Below are 19730 nucleotides of genomic sequence, written 5' to 3' on the forward strand. Positions count from 1 at the left end.
TAAGCACAATTGCAAATGCATGAGACATAATCTCAACTAAGGACTAAAATATCGATAATGGTGACGAAATATCAAGGATGTTATCGTTTTTTCGAGTCTAGGGTATTTTGGAACATATTCATGCACATATTGTATAAGTATTGATAATATCGAAAAATGTAAACATCGATAATTTTTCTCACACTTTAGTAACATTTGGCCAAAATATTGCTATATCATTGATAATATCGAGATAATCAAGACGGTGAAAAATTTGAAGAGTTATTTACACACCCCTGAGGTTTTTTGTGTTTTCACAAAACCCTCTCAGGTCTCAAAAATTACACGAACACCCCCTGAGGTTTTAGTTTGTTTTCACAAAACCCCTTTTTGTTGATTTGTTTAGGGGTGGTTGCGGTTCGGTAACCGCGAATTTTTATTCAAACCGCAAACTGACCGACTATTTGCGGTTTGATGATTTTGAAACCGCAAACCGACGCGTTTTGCGGTTTACATTGCGATAAACGGCAAAATGCAGTTGATTACCGCGAATTAGCGGTTCAAAACCGCAAATTCTCGAGCATTCACAAAAATATAAATTCATAACCTAAATAAATAAATACACAACCTCAATTTCTCAAACATATATAAATTCACAATCTCCTCAACTTCTCAAGCCTTCACAACCTAAGAAAATTAAAGTTACAATTCCAAGCATTCCAATTAAAGTTAAACTTCTCAAGCATTCCAAATCCAAATCCTTTAAAGTTATAAACCAAAAGGAAAATGCAAAGCAAAATGAATTAAAATTACAACAAAAAAGAAAAATTCAATTCAAAGTTAATTAAAGTTACAAACTAAAAGGAAAATGCAATGCATCAATGTTACAAACTAAAGTTACAAACTCAAGTGTTGGTGGTGAGTGGATTTGAAGAACCCCGTTGTGTTGTTTGAGCACCAATGTTATCTACAAATAAAACAACATAATTTAGTACATTTTATTATAAGAAGAAGCATAAATAACATTAGCATAAATAAACTAATTACTTACAAGTTGTCATATGTTCCATTTCCTTGTATAATTCAACTTCATCATCCGTGCGGCTATACTTTGCGGTTTGCGGTAACCGCAAGTTTTGAAAATCAAATCACTGCAACCGCAACCGCAAATGCGGTTCGGTTTACGCGATTGCAGTTTCATTGCAGTAAATTGTCGGTTGGTTTTTGCGGTTTTTCGGTTTAAAATGTCACCCCTAGATTTGTTTGTCCAAAAATTGATGATTACATTGAAAAAAAAAACTTATGCAAATGACAAAATTAACCTCAATGAAATCTATGCAATCTAAACTCAAAGGCCAACTTTGTCATTTGGAGATTTTTTTTAAATTTTTTTTTTGTGTGTATAAAATCATTAATTTTTGGATGAAAAATAATTGAAAATGAGTTTTGTGAAAACAATTTAAAACCTTAGAGGGTGTTATTGTAATTCCTTAAACCTCAAGTAGTTTTGTGAAAAAGCCGAAAACCTCAGGGTGTTAGTGTAAATAACTCAAATTTGAACTTTATAGGAACTCTATGTGGTACTAAGTCACTCATGTATCTTACTATGCAATATATAAAGTGTAAAATATTATAGTAAATCATTATAAATAAATGATTATGGTGTGTTACATATTTTCTACGTTCACAATGTTTGTCAGCTCACTATATAATCAACTTAAATAAGTTAAACTCATCATACAATGTATTTCCTTCCAATTTTTGTGTGATAAAGTAATAAATAATTGGCTAAATAAACATCTTCCAAAGTTTCAAGAAAAATTTTCAAGTTTTTCTTACAATTTTCGTGGTTTTTATTTAATTTTTATCGATATCAATAATTTTATGACATTTCTATAGAAATTTCTGTGTTTTTGGATTACGGATATTTCCAAAACCATCGATATTTTAGATCTTGATCTCAACACACACACACACACACACACACACACACACACTAAATAGCATATTTTTACGCTCAACACGTGTATAATTCTTATTGACTGACATAAGAGCACATGAGACCGTTAGACGTTTACATAAATACCAAACTTTGATACCATTAGAACCAAGAACATATTTTGAAATTGGTAAAACTTGTCTTGAAGTTACCAAACCAACTTTTATTTGGGTTAGAATTAATGTTGAATTTTTGGGGAAAAAGAAACTACATAATAATATTTTGGCTTATTTGTTGAAATACCTCATGTTGTGTCCAAATCGTCTCAATTTGGCCCCCCTTAAAAATTAATACATTTAATAAGGGTAAAATTGGAAAATAAAAACTAGTTTGTATGATGTATTAATGACATTATTTTAAGTGTAAAGAAATTGACACTTGTCATGAGAAGAAGAGAAAAAGTCCAAAAGAGAAGGTTGGAGAGAAGGTTGCTAGCACGCCCCTTGTTGCAAGAGGAATGAGGAGGGGGAATGTGGTTGCTAGGGTTGGGAGGGATTGCTAGGTTTTTAGGTTTTTATTTTTAAACATTTAAAATAATTTCTCCAAGGAAATTTTTTATTATTTAAAAACTACCCATGCCATGTTAGCGGAATTAATGATTTTCATATGAAAACTAATGGAATGAGGCAACTTTGGTCACAAAATGGAAGTTTAGGGGGAATATTGAGTTATTTAAAACGTCTGGGAGCAAAGTGAGACAATTTGACAACCACATGGGGATTTCAACAAATAAACCTAATACTTTTAAAAACAAAAATAAGGAGTGATTATTGAATTAAAATCATGAACTGGTTAACCATAAAGTGTGGTGCGGTTGGCAAACTGCCATATCTAGTGACAAGTTACCTAGTGCCTCAATGGTAGAGGTTCGAAACCCGTTGGAAACACTTTGTGGTAAGGGGCAAGTTGAATCCCGAGTGGGGATTAATTTCACGCTTCGGATGTGGATGTACCTCATGGTATTTACCAAAAAAAAAAAAAAAAAATTCATGGTTGGGCCAGCCCACGATCAATGGAATGGGCTCATGGGAAATGCTTTTGATGAATTTAGGGTTTAGCAGGCAGGACTAGAATTTAGGCCATTTTAATTCCCAGATGACCTGGACCAGAAGGGGCAAAACTCAAACTTCGTGTCGTGAAAGTGATGATAAAGATGAAACAGAAACGCATAAATGGTGTGTCCTCCTCTGTGTGCTGCTTGACCTCAATATTACAAAAGACGAAAAAGAACAAGACTTTACTGACTTAACAGTCCCAAATACGAGAGAGAGAGAGAGAGAGGGATGCAGTGACTTTGTGAGAGAATCACAATCAGAGAGAGAGAGAGAGAGAGTGAGTTTCAGAGAGCCTTCATTTTTGGGCTTTCACATTCCATGCATGGAAGAAGAAAAGGGTAAGAAAGGGGGGATTGATATTGACTGGAACAACGTCTTGGACTCTCGCGATGACCATTGCGACCCACTGGAGAGAGTGGCCGTGCCGGAGCCCAAGCCAAAGACCTCCACTGCCGACAAGCCACCTAAGCAGTCTGGAATGGGTGACGATCAGCAGCGAGATCGTTTATACGAGGACATGCCTGATTCCGAGCTCGATGATTCGATTCGTCGGAACAAGCTTACTCAGCAGAAGATGGCCCACAGATTGCCTGACAAAGGCGAAAAGCTCCAAATTACTCTTAAGCGAATGGAGGACGAATGGGAGCGACGGAGGAAACTAAGACGGGAGGGGACGGTGCGTTTTGGGTTGCTTAGACTTTGATTCTTCTGCTTTGCTTGCTTTTTGTGTAGAGTTTAAAGATTTTTGGCTGGCCGTACCTTATGTTCTGTTCGGTTTCCCAGAAATGGAGGAAAAATTGAGCGGAAAGTTTTAATTTTGGGTTTTTTTTTGGCTGCTGGTTTGTGCCGGTACTCACTAAATTAAGATGATACGTTTGCATAGGTTTGTGGGCTGAGTTTGTCATTGTAAAAGACTGATGCTTTTTTGGATTACTTCGTAGTATTGGAGCCTCATTTGTGGTTTTATATCAATTCTGCTTCATGGTAATCAGAGTTCTCAATGTTCATGTAAAGTATTTATCAAACTGAGTTCTGACTCAACTCGTTTTCATTGAATAGGGTACTGGTAAGTGGGAGAAGCCCACACAAGCCGTGATCTCTAGAAATATAGGTAAGGTCATTCATGGATATCTTCTTTTGACTAGAATTATAGGTTGGATTTAATTTGCTACTGTTGTATTGCAAATCTCATTATATGTTTTTCAGAACTCCTGTTTAAGAAACCTTAATGTGACTTTTAGGTGCTTCTATTGGCTCCAGCGAGGAGGCTTCATTCGCTTCCCTTTTTAAACGAAAGCTGGAAGAAAATGTAATGAGCTCCGTTTAGCTTTATAATTTTTTAAGTGGCCTCTAAAGTTGGAATACAATCACTTCATTCTTAATCTATTATGCAGTCAGATTCTAGGACAGCTAGTGAATATCATGGAGAATCATCTTTACATCCCTGTAACCGGCAGAACATGAAAAACAATGGAGAGTTATTGCAAAAGGGAGGACATAAAGGTCGTTCTTCATCAAGATTTTTGCCTCGTCAATGCCCTAGCAATTTCTATCATAAAAGAGATAAATGCTTTCTTTCAAATGGTGATCATAAAGGCATGGATTCTTCCCCTTATCCACTTCGCCACTGTGGGGACATGTCTAGTTGTGCCACAAGGTAACATTCCTATATGCTTCTTTTAGCAGGCTTGAATAGCTAATGACTAATACCCCTTTAGTTTGATAATTTGCATTTCTTAAATATATATATATATATATATATATTTTTTTTCTGGCAGGAATGATGCTTCTCAAGTAAATGCTTTGAGGCCTAGGAAGGTACAAGATCTTGTTTTCATTCTGCACTTTATCTCTTGTCACCTCCTTTTCAGTTGGAAACTACTGTTATTATTCAGAAGTTGTCTTGATGGGTGAAGTTTTTTCCACAATTGGATGTATTTCAGTGTGATCAGTGGACCGTGTGTCCTGCCACAGGGTTTATCCTGTCACTTCCACAGTCTTTCTTCATTTAGTAATCAGATCCATAGTTTTCATGATTATAACAGGCTCAGAACATTGTTGTTGTGGATGACGAGGAACCTCAGTCCATGGACACGACAGAGGAAGCAGAAGAACTTCCTGAATGGTATCTAGAATTTCAGATTTTTTTTTTTCACCACGTCTCAGACTTAACCAATATGAAGTTATTATCAACAATAACCTGTCTACCTTGGCTCTTTTTCTAGCATGAAAGAGACTAAGATCTACTACCCATCAAGGTACATAATTTCTTTGTGGATTATGCAAAGAAACCTCTTTGAATGTTGAGGATTTAGAGTACTATTGTTCATCCTGTGCTTCATTTATTTATTTTATTCAGAAGAGATCCAGAATCTGTAGAAATTTGTTATGCGGACATCAAGTGCCTTGATCCTGGATGCTACTTGACATCGACTATTATGAACTTCTACATCCGGTAAACTTAATTAGCACCATAAATGCCTATTTGCTGGACAAAATAATGGAAACGTATAATCCTTTCTTTAATGTTGAATTTGTTTTCCTCATTTAGTAATAGTACACATGTATCTCTTTTCTCATATCATATATGTGCTGTTGTAATATCTGAAGGCAATGTGTGGAGTAATTTCTCTGGATGTGTTTGGCACTATCAAGTTTAAATACTTACTCACTTGTGGGATCTTTTGACTAGATATCTACAGCAACAAGCATCTTCAAAGGACAGGGGAATATTTGACTGCCATTTCTTTAATACATTTTTTTACGAGAAGCTCAAAGAGGCTGTCGCATATAAGGTAATTGTTTATCTTGTTCTATCTTCTATGGCTGATATTTCTTTTTTAAAAATTGGGGTAGTTGTTAGAACTTCAGAATCCTTTATATGTATTAAAAAATGGTCACCTATATGGCTGAGACTTTGTAAGTTTTAAGAGAGTAAGACAACTATTCTTACCATATTATCTCTTTCTAGTTTCATAAACAGTGGAACATATGTGGCATCGTTTGAGTTATGCACTTTTTGGCAGTGACATTTAAAAGTTATTCAAAGAAGAGCTTACCTTCTCTCTCTTTCTCTCTCTCTTTTTTTATTTTTTAAAATTACTTATTTGAACATTTTTGATGCAGTGTCTGCATCATGCCCACTTTTCCCCTGCTTATTTTCTGTCTCATTTTCCTTGTACTATGTAGGGGAACGACAAGGATAAACTTTTTGGTAAGTTTAGAAGGTGGTGGAAGGGTGTTAATATATTCCAGAAGGCATACTTACTTATTCCGATTCATGAAGAGTAAGTCTCTCTCTCCCTTTCTCTCTTGTTACTCCTAAGAATATGTGCTTGTAGTTGTCAGATTGTGCATGGGTTGATAAACAGTGGCAGATGCCTATGTAAAAAACTTGTTAGAAAGCTCATACTAGAATAAAGTATTTGACATCTATATATGCTCAATTGCTTTTTCTTCAATTGTTACTTGATATAGTATGAGAGATGAAATGCTGGAAACTGTGTCTGGATTTTTTTTTTAAATTCCAGCGTGCATTTTCTTTATATACTTAGCATATCGTAGGTTATTACTTTCGTGGCCAGACTTGCAATTATACACAAGAAGCTTGTTTTAGATGTATTTCTATTTGCCACTATCCGAATGATCCTCACAAGAATGTGGTACAAGCCATAATCTTGCAAGCAGATGAATAATATTGTATTAATTTTGGTAGGAGTAATCAGATTTAGGTCTCAGGCGTGGTTAGTTGACTTGACTGCGTTGCCGAGGACAGATGATTTTAGTTTCTACCAGTGTTGTATTAGGCCGGATATATACTGTGTCTAACTTCGGTGAGGCTGGATTGATGTGGGTGACTTTTGTCGGGTGATTGGTAACAAACACAAAATGAAGTTAGAAAGAGAAAACATTCGAGAAAAAAAAAATGACTTCTATAAATGAGTGGTTAAATATATACAAATTTATAAATAAACCCAATCCTAGACATGTATTTATAAAAAAACCCAAGCACTATTTAAACATAGAAACACACCCAAAATCAACCCCAAAGTCAACTTTTTGGGTGTGTTTATAAATGGGTTTTGAGTGTGTGTAATGATGGGTTTTGGGTGTGTTTATATGTTTAAATAGTGCTTGGGTTTTTTTATAATTTCAACCCCCATTTTGGGTGTTTTAGTGAAACTCCCTTAAATATATTAATATTCATCAATTTTAAATGCTATGATAAACTGATCTGGTGACAATTAGCAATACCTCTAGAAGAATAAAGGAGTTAGATATTGGATATTTGGACATTTTAGTATGCGACTGTTAATTGTTTATTTATACTGTAAATGTGCATTCACTATGTGTAATATGGACCTATTACATTTGCTACATATGCACTATATATGTGTTGTGTTGTTAGAGAAAGCTCATGTATTTTTTTTCTTTAATTAAATGCACAACATCAAAATTTTGTCGTGGAACTCTTTTTAATTATCATGGTATGCTTTCTGTGTCCCATAGCTCATACCTTCTTTGACTTAAATTACCAAACATTTGACTTTATTATGGTATTTGACAGTGTACATTGGAGTCTAGTGATTATTTGTATCCCTGACAAGGAAGAAGAATCTGGACCAATTGTACTTCATTTAGATTCCTTAGGAGTCCATTCTCCCAGATCAGTTTTTCAAAATATTAAAAGGTGAGACAAAAGATGTCCTTCCTGACTCATTGAGATATAATTTTGTCATATATTTTCTGCCTGCTATGTTATTTTCAATTAGTCGTCACTGGTGGATTTGATACTGATGTGCTATGTAGCTATTTGAAAGAAGAATGGAACTATTTGGATCAAGAAGTCGCCATTTCAGATATTCCTATTTCAGACAGTATATGGAACCAACTTCCCAATAAAATTGAAGAGAAAAAACTTGCGGTACATTTTTTCCTCACATGCTTCAAATTTAAATGTTATGATGCCATTAATACTATTTTGAACTGTTCTTATGCCCCATATTACATATCCAATTTGCATATAATTATCAGAATTGCCATGAAATGTGCCCTATTCTTACTCCACGAAAGACACATATTCTTGAGTTTTGTTCCTCCAAATACTTCTGTTTCACTTGTGTTTTCAACTTAATATGTTTGCATTAGAAGCCTTCTAGTCTTTCAACCAATTGAATCTGTTGACATTGGATGACCGATATTTAGATTGTTATCTGGTTTCTGTGTGCTCTACAAGTATATTTCTGACAAGTGTTGTGTTAAAATTGTATAACATCATAAAGCTCTTAGAAATTTAGTGTGAATTGTAAGTTGAAATGGTTGGTAACTGTCGAATAGTACCCAGCTATCACAAAACGAGGGGACTGTTGAGCTTGAGTGCGTAGCCTTGCTTGGTTGGTTTGAAGCTTACCTCTTTTGGTATCTCCTACCAGGTCCCCCAACAGAGAAATGAGTATGATTGTGGTCTCTTTGTACTTTTCTTCATGGAGCGATTCATTGAAGAGGCTCCTCAAAGGCTGCAAAGGAAAAATTTAGCAATGGTACAGGGTTCTTGTGTTCTCAACCTCTCCTTCCTTCTTAAAAAGAAAAGCAATGATCTTGAACATGTTTTTTTTTTTTTTCTCTTTCCATATGGCTGTGTTTCTTATGACCTTTCCTTGATTAATTATTTTGAATTCTCAGTTTGGCAAGCGGTGGTTCAAACCTGAAGAGGCTTCCAGTTTGAGAATGAAAATCCGGAAGCTACTCATACAAGAATTTCGAGATGCACATCAGGTTAATTGCTCTAAAGAATCTTCTCCACAGTCTGGTGCTTCTGAAGAATGAATTGGTAAATGGATCCTGACTGACTCTGGTGCAAATGTGGCAACCAATGCTGCATTAAATCAGGTGTTCATCCATATATAGCTCAAACAGCTGTGTAAATGATATTTTGAGTTTAGAATTGTATAGCCTGGAAAATTGGTTTTAAATGCCATTTTAACGAGAGGGAGGATACCAGTTTGCCCAGGACAAGGCGTACATCTTAGTCATTTACGTTACTGACCATTCTTGGTGAGTTAGCATGATGCTTCATCAACTGTATAGTAGGAAAGAAAATTAGGGCTAAAAGTCATGGCGGACTTCTTAAGCTAATGTTCACAATTTACTTTGTATGTTAAGGAGTGAAGCTGTCTTTTTGAAGTGATTTCCGTCATTTACTTGGTTATAATCTCTCTTTTAGTGTGTTTTTGTCCTTGTTCTGTCTTTCATTTTCACTACACTTTAATTTTCACTTGCGTTTGTGCTGATGAAACTTAAATGATAAACATTTTCAATCAATTTTTGTCATTTTTTTTTTGGGGATCAAACTGAAATCAGCTTCATTGACTGCTGAAAATACATCCAGCACAATCAGAGGACTAGAGGAGTAAATTAGTGGCCTCGTTAAAATCTTGCCATAAAAAACCTCCCAAAGGAGGAAAATCGGGTCAAGAAAAGAGTACCACACTCCTTTCTTTTGTCATTTAATTCAGCAATCTTAACTTAAATAATACGTTGAAATGAGGCGCCTTGAGCCGAAGAAGCTGAAGCAACCCGAAGGAGCGCTGTTTGACGTTTAATTGCCTCTAGCATGGAAACAACCTCCTCCATTTCTGGCCTTCTCTTGGGTTCTCCATCCCAGTACTGTTTCATCACTTTGGCTAGAGAGCTTGGGCATTGCTTGGGTATCTCTGGCCTCAAATTCTGAAGCAACACAAAAGTGCAAAAATAATAAGTTGGAAAGAGAAATGACATACTTTATAAACAACAGCCGAAGTCAATTCGGAGAATGTGATGTTAGGGTAGGGCATATCGCAGCAATACATCTCCCACAAGCAAATCCCGAAGCTACAAACGTCGCATTTTCTGTTGTAGGGTTTACTTTCCAAGACCTGCATCATCATCATCATATCATCCAATCAGAACATTTGGTATTGATCAGATTGCTGCAATTAATATATAATTCTAAGTCTAGGGCGAGCCTTTAAAATCTAAGTAGATTAAAAAGAAAGTGAATTAATTGATACCTCAGGGGCAACTCCAAAGTCTGCTATCTTCACCCTACCATCCTTATCAAGAAGCACATTTTCCGTTTTCACGTCTCTATGAACAATGTTCTTGGAGTGCAAATAACTCAATCTGCATGTAAACACATGCATATATCATTAGTAATAGTATACTTGCATATATAATACATGTTGAAAAATATATGGTATAAACGTATGTATTATTACACTATTACTTGGGTGCAGGGAGAGAAATCAACAAAGACAAATAACATATGTAGGAAAAGAGAGATACCCCTTAGCAAGATCAACTGCCAGTCGGTTAACTGTCTTGAGAGGCAACTTCTTTTTCTGGTGTTGGATGAGGAAGGCTTTTAGGGTTCCTCCAGAAAGATACTCAGTAATAACAGAGGCATAGTTGGTATCTGTTGTGGCTCCAATACACTAATCACCAAGAAAATTAAAGAAAATGAATTAATAACAAATAAAGATAAAAATATTTGAGAGTAGACAGAAGAACGAAAAGCAAAAACTGTTGATGCGAAAAAGTGGTTCGGCACTTTTGGGCTCAACTTAGTGATGTTAGGCCTTCGGTATGCCTCGGGTCTCCGTGAAGCGTGTGATCTGCAAGATAACAAATGTTCAGTAAGACCTTAGACACTGGTGTGGTACCGGCTGAAAGCTCTCCGTTACTTAAGTAAGTACATATTTAGTAAACTTAAATTGATAGATCAATAGGTTGTATGCCGTAAGTTCTGATTACCCTATCTTTTAGGGAATTGTGCTCCTCTTTTATAGGCCTTCGGAGGTGTGCATGTTGTTTACAATTTTGATGTGGACTATAGACGTCGATTGAGAGCAAGCCACGTGTCCTTGGGATGGGAGTTGCCTTGGTTACCGGATCGGTAGGTAAGGTGCCGAAGGTTATCACGGCAAGGCTCAGTCTTGTCCATGTGTCTGTTCCCTATAGGCTGTTCATTTTGATATAAACAGGAGTCCCCTAATTTCCCATCTGAGTTTTCGGATGGGGACTTGATATCATCTTTGGTGATCAGAAATGTTGTTCTACCGTTCGGTAATTTGGCAGAGGGTGGTACTCGACCCCAATCCTGCGCTTCTTTACTCGGAAGCGATACCAAGGAACACAAGGGTCGATACCTCGAGGAGAAATGATGGGACTGATTGACGCTCTGTCTTTTGTGCCTTGCGTGCTGTCAGGACATCCGCACCACGAACGACACGTGGTGTGTCCACTCATGCGGAGCGGTGCCATTAATGTGCCGTTTGACTTCTCGAGGCGTACCGTTGCAAACCCTCACCCTATAAATAGGAGTGGCTCTGGATGAGAAGTCCACTTTGCATTTGTGAGTGAAGCGAGAGCTCAATCCAAGCGATTTCCGGTGAGAGTTAACTATAATCAAGGCGATTTCTGACATTGCTAACGGCAACCAAGGTGATTTCCGACGACATCAATCGGCACCCCAGGCTACTTTCCTTCCTCCACAATTCGAGATAAGGTACTGTTCGGCACTCCTCTGAATACTTTTACTTATCTTTTGCACGTCATTCCTTGGCATTAGCTAGACTAACCTTTGTGTAAATGGGGTTTCGTAGTAAAAACAAATAACCATTGTCGTAGTACCTTAGTAATGTAAGGATGATCAAGCTTATGCCAAATAGAAACCTCCTGCCTAAAATCTTTCTTCAAAGAAGCTATTTCAGATTTTGTTCGGCTGTCTTCGCCCCACTCCATCACTTTGACTGTATAATCAAGAAAAAACAATAAAAGATACACCTTCAGTGAAGTTTGACAAAATTATGCGCCCACATATATATACACATGAATTTATGCATGTAAACATAGATATAATCACCGACCTGCAAGTTCTTGTCCATCATAGATGCCTTTATGCATAGAGCCGAAGCCTCCACGGGCAAAAACTTGTTTCACGACAAGTTTCTCTCGAATGATCATTTGCCATTCTTCTTGAGGAGCTTCTTTGGTCGCCATGGCTCTCATGTTGATGACTTTGTTGCTTTCTTCGTCATGCAACTCTTTCTTCTTCTTCTTCATAGAGTACAGTCGGTGGAGATTCTCTAACTTTTCGTCTAAACTTTTCACCTCAATCTTGGGTGCCAAAGCCATTTCTTTGGTATGAGAGTTGAAGAAATGGACGACTGCTTTCTTTCACCTTGCATTAGAACTATTTATTTATTTATATACAGACCCCAAAATACCAAAATGGACTTTTAAACCATGCAACTGACTACATCTCTTGCACCCTTGGCTTAAGGCTTAAGCTTTGCTTCTCACATATGAGTAATCTAGTTGCTCCGCTTCTCACACATGAGTAATGTTGTATTTGTCACCGAAAACAGGGGAAAACTCATGATCTTGGAAACCCTAGTTCCTACTTTCACCAATAAAAGCTCATGTTGACCCTATATATAGGGTTAGGATAGAGGACACACGTAAAATCACACTTTCTGACACTATTTAAACCATCCAATTAAGTAAGTTTTAACTACTAGAAATACATTTGTATGGATTATTGACTGTTTAGAAAATATAAACATTGGGAACAACCCAACAACCCAACAGCTCAACTTTTAAGACTTCATTATTTTATATTCTCTCTCCCTTCCAGGGGAGTTTCCAGCTATGGGCTGGCTGGGCTCATGCCTGGCCCAATATTTTGGCAAAAAAATTACAATGCAACCAGCCTAGCCCATTTCAATCCTCCACTTAAACAACATATGCAGCCAACCAAGAATCAAAGGGATCCCGTGCAGTGCAGCCTCATCTCAGCAAAATAGAAATTTTCTCCTCTGCAAAATATCAACACAACTTCAACTTCTCTCCGTCTCATAATCGGAACCCCAAGAAGATAAAGAACTTATTGTCTTTTTTTAAGAAAAAGAATAATAGGTCATCATCTAACATGATGCCTAGCACTTTTTTATCTACTCTAATTTGCGATGAGCAAAATCTTCCAAAGTCTCCCATTGTTGAGCCTCAAGTTAAAAGAGCTGAGAGTTAAAGAGTCAATGATGATTAAGATTTGAATATCAATTATCTAGAACGTGATCCAAGATTACGTCGTCTAATATGCAAGCCACTTAGAAGGGAAAATCTTACGTCGATATAATAAAAAGTGGATTGGCTAATTCTGTTGGCTTGAGTATTCAGTTGCTAAGAACAACTTTGGGGCAAAACTACTATTTGATTGACAGGTTGATTCGGTTGTTGACTTTTCCTGTTTCTACAGCAACAACAGAACGAGCTTTCTCATGTGTGAGAATTATTAAGAATCAACTTTGAAGTACCATAAGTGATGAATTTCTTGCTGATTGTATGATCCTCCACATTGAAAGAGAGTTTGCCAATACTATTGACAATGCATCCATAATTGAGGAATTTAAGAGTTCTAAGTCTCACAAGGTTAAATTTTAGATTTAAATAGTGTTGTTTTGTATTGCATTGCATTGCATTTACTTTTTGTTTTAATTTTAGTTTTTGTATTTGTAGGTATAGATGCATTTGAGGGTAAGGCTCATTACGTCCCCTCTTACTATGTGTATCTTTTTATGTTTATTAATGAAATTCACTCGTACCGTTGAGTTTAATATATAAGTTTTGCCCGGTCGACCTTCGAATCCTAGAACCGCCACTGCTCCCTTCTCTTTATTTTTTTGTTTTATGGGCAATCCTTTTCTTTCATCTTCTATCTTCTTTCTCCTTGCTTAATATAGCGTTATTGTACTAGAGTTTACACACACACCCTCAAAACGTTTCCAACGAATTCCCCAATGAAAAGAGTTTTGTAGCTTAATTATTTTATTCTTCATAACATTTGGTTGCTGAAAAGATACAAACAATATTAAGGAGTGAAGGAAATAAAGATTTGCCCTAAAGCGGCTCAACTCAACAGTAGTGAATGGAGGTCGGGAACCACCAAACACTAATTTGGGTATGAAATGAATTCATTAACTTGCTGATTTGGTTCAGCTTCATAAAACGTGTCCTGCGATCTTTACAAAAAATATTGATTCGAAAACTGATTCTTCTTTTGTTATCAGGAATGTTTCAGAGTTCTTTTTGTTTTTCAGGAGGAATTCGAACCAAAAAAAAAAAAACTTAAAGGAGAAAAACAATACAGGAGGAACGGTCATCCATTCCATCTGAACTGTGCTCGATGAACTTAAAAAAAAAATTAAGATAGTAGAGTTTAAGATTTCCAATCTTCTTCTTACAAAGTTTCTGTATGTCTTGTTTATTTTCTTGCAGATTAGGTAGCTTCTTCGTATATATCTTTTTTTCTGGAGAACTTTCCCATAAAAATGGTGAAGAGAGTTTTGCCAAAGAAGAAGATGAAGGTTGGGTCCTGACCGGTGGCCTTGGGGAGTGAACAGGATGATGCATATTGTAGAAAAAGGAGAGAGAAACTGAAAAGTTTAAAACTTTTTGTTAGCTCCAATGTGTATTAATTGTTTAACAAAGAAGCTAATAATTTGTTCTAAATGCAATCTTAGCCATTGAAAGCTCTACAATCTAATGGTTTAAAATCCGTGTCATAATGTGTGTAAAAAATGTGTCCCCTGATCCTCTTCTACGAATATTTTTTCAACGATCTAAACAGTCTATTTTTCAAGTCTTTATTCATAGATCATTCTTGCAAAAACTCATACAAATTGAAAATCAATAAGGCAACTGGTTGCAAAAAAACAAAATAGACGAACATAATGCTTTAAGAAAAGACTATAATAACATCTGTGGGAACCGAATTAAATCAAAACCCTAGGTCAAATAATTCCTTCCATTTGGGGATTATTTGACCTAATTGGGAATTACTCAACCTAATTGGGAGTTACCCAATTAAATTGAGAATTACATAATTAAATTGAGAATTACATAATTAAATTGAGTTACCTAATTAAATTAAGAATTGATTTGATATCTACCACAATTAGGGATTTGATTTACCATAATAAATCAAATCCCTAATTAATCAAATCAATTCCAAATCGGGGAGGAATAATTCATTTCCATCTACGGAATTATTCCTCAGAAACCCTAGTCTCCGAGACCACTATAAAAGGATGGCCACATGCAAAGGTTAAGGTACGTCTAAATTCCTACTGAAACTTTGCAGAAATCATTTCTTCAAAACCATAGCCATCATATTCTTTCTCTCTCTCTCTCACACACAAGGCTTCGGCCACCCGGTTTTCCTTGAAACACCCAACCTAACTTAGGCATCAGAGGGGGCCTTTGGCCAACAACCCCCGGGTGTGGTCCTTTTACTCCGATCTGTTTTGCAGGGAGAAAGAGAATCGGAGAAGATGAAGGAATCTTTGGCGAATATTCTAATGGGACGGAAATTTGCTCCCACAACAACCATCTAATTGAGTGGTCAAATGGTTTCGGATTCAAGTTATTTTTTGCAGAGATGATCTTTGAAAGTGTCGAGGCCCAAATAAATTCTCGGCCCAATGCGATTCCTTACCGAGAAGAAACCTGATTTGGGTACGCGAAAGTTCATCATATGCGCTTGCACACATGCCACGCCAAGCAAATAAGCAACACGCCACGCTATAAGCTTAAGTGGGCCCAAGCCACTCAAATGCCCTGGGCTTGCTTGAGTGGGTTGTGGTATAGATAGTAATAAATCGACATGAGGCCTATTGATGGACCGAGAAATGGAAGTCTCGGGTTGCTTGGGAGCCTCTGGACTCAAGCCCATTTCTTAGACCCAAACATATGGGTGAGTAGCCCATTAGCTTAACCAAATTAGCTCAACACCTCAACAAAAATAGTCCAACACTTGTTGAGGTTAGCCCATTTATTTTGACAATCCAACCCATTATCTTAGAAGGCCCATACAATTAGAAATGAGAAGCAGCAAAAGCATCAGCCCCTTGCTAAAAAAACAGAAGCCACGAAGAGAGCAACATGTCCACATATGTAGAGTTGCTGAAAAGCTCCAGCACATGGGAATGAACAATTTCCAATCACAAAAGACCTGAAGAACCAAGGGATATTAACGTGCAAGCTGCAAAGAAGAGAAACACCCTTTGAACCAGCATACATACCCCAATTCCTTCCCTCATCATACCTGACCATGGAAAAAGGAAAGAAAGAAAGGAAGGAGATGGCTGGGAATGGAAGTCTCCCACTGAAATAGCTGCGGGAAAAGGGGCCTTGAGCTCCCAAAAATCTCTGCTAGAAAGAGGAAATTTCACCAAGATAGGATAAGTCAAGGGATGAGATAAGAAAGGAAGGGAAAAGCTTGGCCAAAATGGGTAGAAGCCATTAGGGTTTCTTGGGAAGTGATGGTTTCTAGCGGCTATAAAATGAGGCCTCTTCTACCTAACGAAATCAACCCACACCTAGAGAGCAAGCTTCCTCTCTTACCTGCAAAAACCCAGCAATCTCATGCACTATTCACCATCCTTCTCCATTTTCTTCTTCTGGTAGACTACTTGCACATCTGACAAGCTGCCGAAAGAACATGGTTCTTTCTTTCTCCCTTCTTAGCCAAATCAGCTTGCAAACCTCTTCTTCCTCACCTTAAACACTCCCTTTTCTCCCTAGGAAGCCATATATTCCTCTTTGGTGCTAAACTCATGCTGATTTTGCTTCCATGCCACAAGCCTCTCACACCAAGCTAGAAAATTTATCTGTAAGCATCAAGAAATCATCTATAAGTTGTTGTTATTTTCATTGGTGAAGGTAACCAAGGTGCTTCCTAAGGCCCTACTGTCCTTTCGAAGCATTCTTGGGGCTTAATCTTCGAACTCAGGCTCAAGGGGCAATTTCATCCATTTTTGCTATTTACGACAGCCCAGGGCCGTACTAGCTACCGGAACGAAAAAGCCCCTACAGAGAGAATATCTAAAAACTAGATGGTTCGGATTATTATAATACAATACATGGTAGACCCTACAAAGATATCCCTCAAATAAGTTATTCGAGGGATCCTTCAATTAAAACTCTCTAATATACTTATTTTACCTTGTAGTCATCTAAACCCTTAAATTTGGAATCACATCATTCAAAATGAAATCTTAGATTACATTGAGTTTTGGATTGGCGAGTTGTTCTTTACGGGTTCGGATCTCTTGTCCCCAAATTTCATATCCCCTCATGTCCCTTGTGTAAAATTTTAACCCATGTCCCTCTAGTTATCTGAAGCTAAGCTATGTTAACTCTTATAAAAAAAACATTTAAAAAAATACAAATTTACACCATATTATCTCGGTCCCTTCGTCTTCTCTCCACCATATGTTGTACATCTCTTATGATTTTCTAAAACCAGAACAATATGACAATGTTTGATCATGAACTTGTATTGTGACTTAAAGATTTGTCAAAACCATAGGTTATGGATATTTTTAGTATTCTTTTGATCAAAGTGGAAGTATCTTTATTAACTGAAAGCCAAACTCAACACGTCCAATAATCAGACTAGAAGGGCAAATCGGTGGCCTCATAAAATCTTACCAAACCTCCGGTGGAGGAAATCCGGTCCACGAAAGAGTACCACACTTTGTCATTTAATTCAGCAATCTCGAGCATTTAAATAATATAAAGTGGGTTGAGTTGAGTTTGTTGGCATCTTGAGCTGAACAAGTTGAAACAATCCAACGGAGTATGATTATGAATTGAGCTTTCACTGTTTGACGTGTCAATTGCCTCTAGCATGGAAACAATCTCGTCCATTTCTGGCCTCTCTTGGGTTCTCCATCCCATCAATGTTTCATCACTTTGGCTAGAGAACTCGGGCAATGCTTGGGTAACTCTGCTCTCAAATTCTAAAGAAACACAAATTAAAAAACAGTACAAACATAGTTAGGTTTTTGGGTAAGCTAAAAAAATATTGAGTTTGTGATGCAGCACACATTGCTCGTAATTTCCTGTTTCATTTTGACAGGCGCAAGATAAATAATTAATATTCTAGGAATCTGTTTTAGGCAAATATTTTTGTTTTCCAATTTTAATTAGTATTGGAAGTTTGGTTTAGGAAGTAAGTTTGTTTTCTTATTTCAGCTAGGGTTTGGAGTTTGGTTTGTTTTCCCCTATCTTTTTTGGGGTATGCGAGTATCGGATATGGGGACGATACGATATGGCTCCGATACGGCACCGATACATATCCAATACGCCACGTGGCGTATCGTGGACTTTTATGGCATGTTGACTTCTCGATATGGATCCAATACGTCCTAGATACGGTCCCGATACGGCACCAATACGTTTAGGGTAAAAAAAAAATATTTGCAAACTTTGGGGGTGATTTTGAAAGTTTCTAAACATTTGGGGTTAAAATGTAAAAACCAAAAAGAGAATTTCATATTGCTATGTCGAGAGGCTACGTTTTTGGGTTTCATTTAGACAGAACAGACGCCAAACAAAAGAGAAGAAGAAGGAAGAAGGACCCAGCCGTCGCTGCACCCAGCTGAAGGTTTCTCTTCGCTCTTTGAATAATCTGCTATTGTTAACTTATATGGGTTTGGAACTTAGGTATTGTTGGAACTTGGAACTTGGAATTGTTGTTAATTCAAGGAAAATGCCTGAATATAAAGAAGGGGAAACTCATATGTGGGATGTTGGAGGCGATGCATTTGATTCCATGGATTTGGAAAATGCCGGAGTGCTTGAGATTGCAAACCTCCCAGACTTAGAAGGCATCATATTTACCCATGATGAATGAAGTTAGAGCTTTGAGAAGTGATTTCTAATGTTTTAATTTGTGCTTTGTTTATGCTTACTTTTATTTTTTGTGTTTTGTTTAATTTTTGCTTTGTTTATGGAGATTTGAATGAAGTTATGTGTTTTGTTAATGTTTTGAACTTATTATGGATGAAATATCAATTTTCAAATTTTCTATTTATATTATTTTAATCGCCATATCGTTGCCGTACCCGTATCCTACTTTTTGGAGATTTGCCTTATCGGCGTATCGTATCGTATCGTATCGCCGTACCCATATCCGTATCGGTGCAAAATAGGTTTTCCCTAAGTATAAAAGCTATTTTATAATTAATTGTAAGACAGTTTTTGAGGTTGAATATTAAACTTAGAGAATTCTCTCTATTTTCCTATCAACTTGGTATTTCGCTGGAATCAACAAGGCATAGAACCCCTTTGTTCTTGGTTATTCTCATATAGAGAATCAACAAGGATAGAAGGTTTATTGTTTTCTTTTGTATTCTTCATCATTCTTGCTATTACAAACTACATCAGTTTGGGATCAGTTGAGCTAGAATATAAAGCTGCTGCACTAAATTATATACTTTATAAACAACGGCTGAAGTCAATTCGGGGCCATGTATCCAAGGGTTCCCGTGTAGCCTGTCATCTTTGCTATTTTCACCCTACCATCAAGAACATTTTCTGTTTTCATGTCTCTGTGAACAATATTCTAGGGGTGCAGGTAATTCAATCTGCATGCAAGCATATACATATTTATTTATTTATTCTCTCATAATAACGTTCGAATGTCCGCATTAGAGAATTTCTTATATATATATATATATATATATATCCACATCTATTGAGGGAATTCCTTTAATAATTTTATTTGAGGGACATCATTTAGGGTCCAATACTTTCTTTCTTTTTTCCAAAGATCCAAACTATCTATTTTTTAAGTCTACATTCATATATTA

General features: G+C 36.7%; 2 protein-coding genes across 2 annotated transcripts; one reads left to right on the forward strand and one right to left on the reverse strand.

Moving 5' to 3' along the window:
- Positions 1 to 3098: 3098 nt before the first annotated feature.
- ULP1D (UB-like protease 1D) lies at positions 3099 to 9244 on the forward strand. Its single transcript, XM_008223580.3, has 14 exons — positions 3099 to 3709; positions 4093 to 4144; positions 4275 to 4342; positions 4428 to 4690; positions 4812 to 4851; positions 5079 to 5158; positions 5259 to 5291; positions 5393 to 5488; positions 5726 to 5828; positions 6223 to 6320; positions 7601 to 7723; positions 7843 to 7957; positions 8466 to 8573; positions 8716 to 9244. Exons 1-14 carry the CDS (start codon positions 3356 to 3358, stop codon positions 8857 to 8859), a joined length of 1677 nt encoding a protein of 558 aa, XP_008221802.2. The 5' UTR covers positions 3099 to 3355; the 3' UTR covers positions 8860 to 9244.
- A 291-nt stretch (positions 9245 to 9535) lies between these two features.
- LOC103321805 (serine/threonine-protein kinase 52-like) lies at positions 9536 to 12207 on the reverse strand. The gene is made up of 6 exons (XM_089044454.1): positions 11940 to 12207; positions 11704 to 11822; positions 10357 to 10505; positions 10083 to 10194; positions 9813 to 9947; positions 9536 to 9759 (listed from the first exon to the last, which is right to left on the reverse strand). The coding sequence occupies exons 1-6, from the start codon at positions 12205 to 12207 to the stop codon at positions 9559 to 9561; spliced, it is 984 nt and encodes a 327-aa protein (XP_088900580.1). The 3' UTR covers positions 9536 to 9558.
- Positions 12208 to 19730: the final 7523 nt, after the last annotated feature.

Source organism: Prunus mume, linkage group LG2, assembly GCF_029339155.1.
Source record: "Prunus mume cultivar Tortuosa linkage group LG2, ASM2933915v1, whole genome shotgun sequence".
Lineage (NCBI taxonomy): Eukaryota > Viridiplantae > Streptophyta > Magnoliopsida > Rosales > Rosaceae > Prunus > Prunus mume.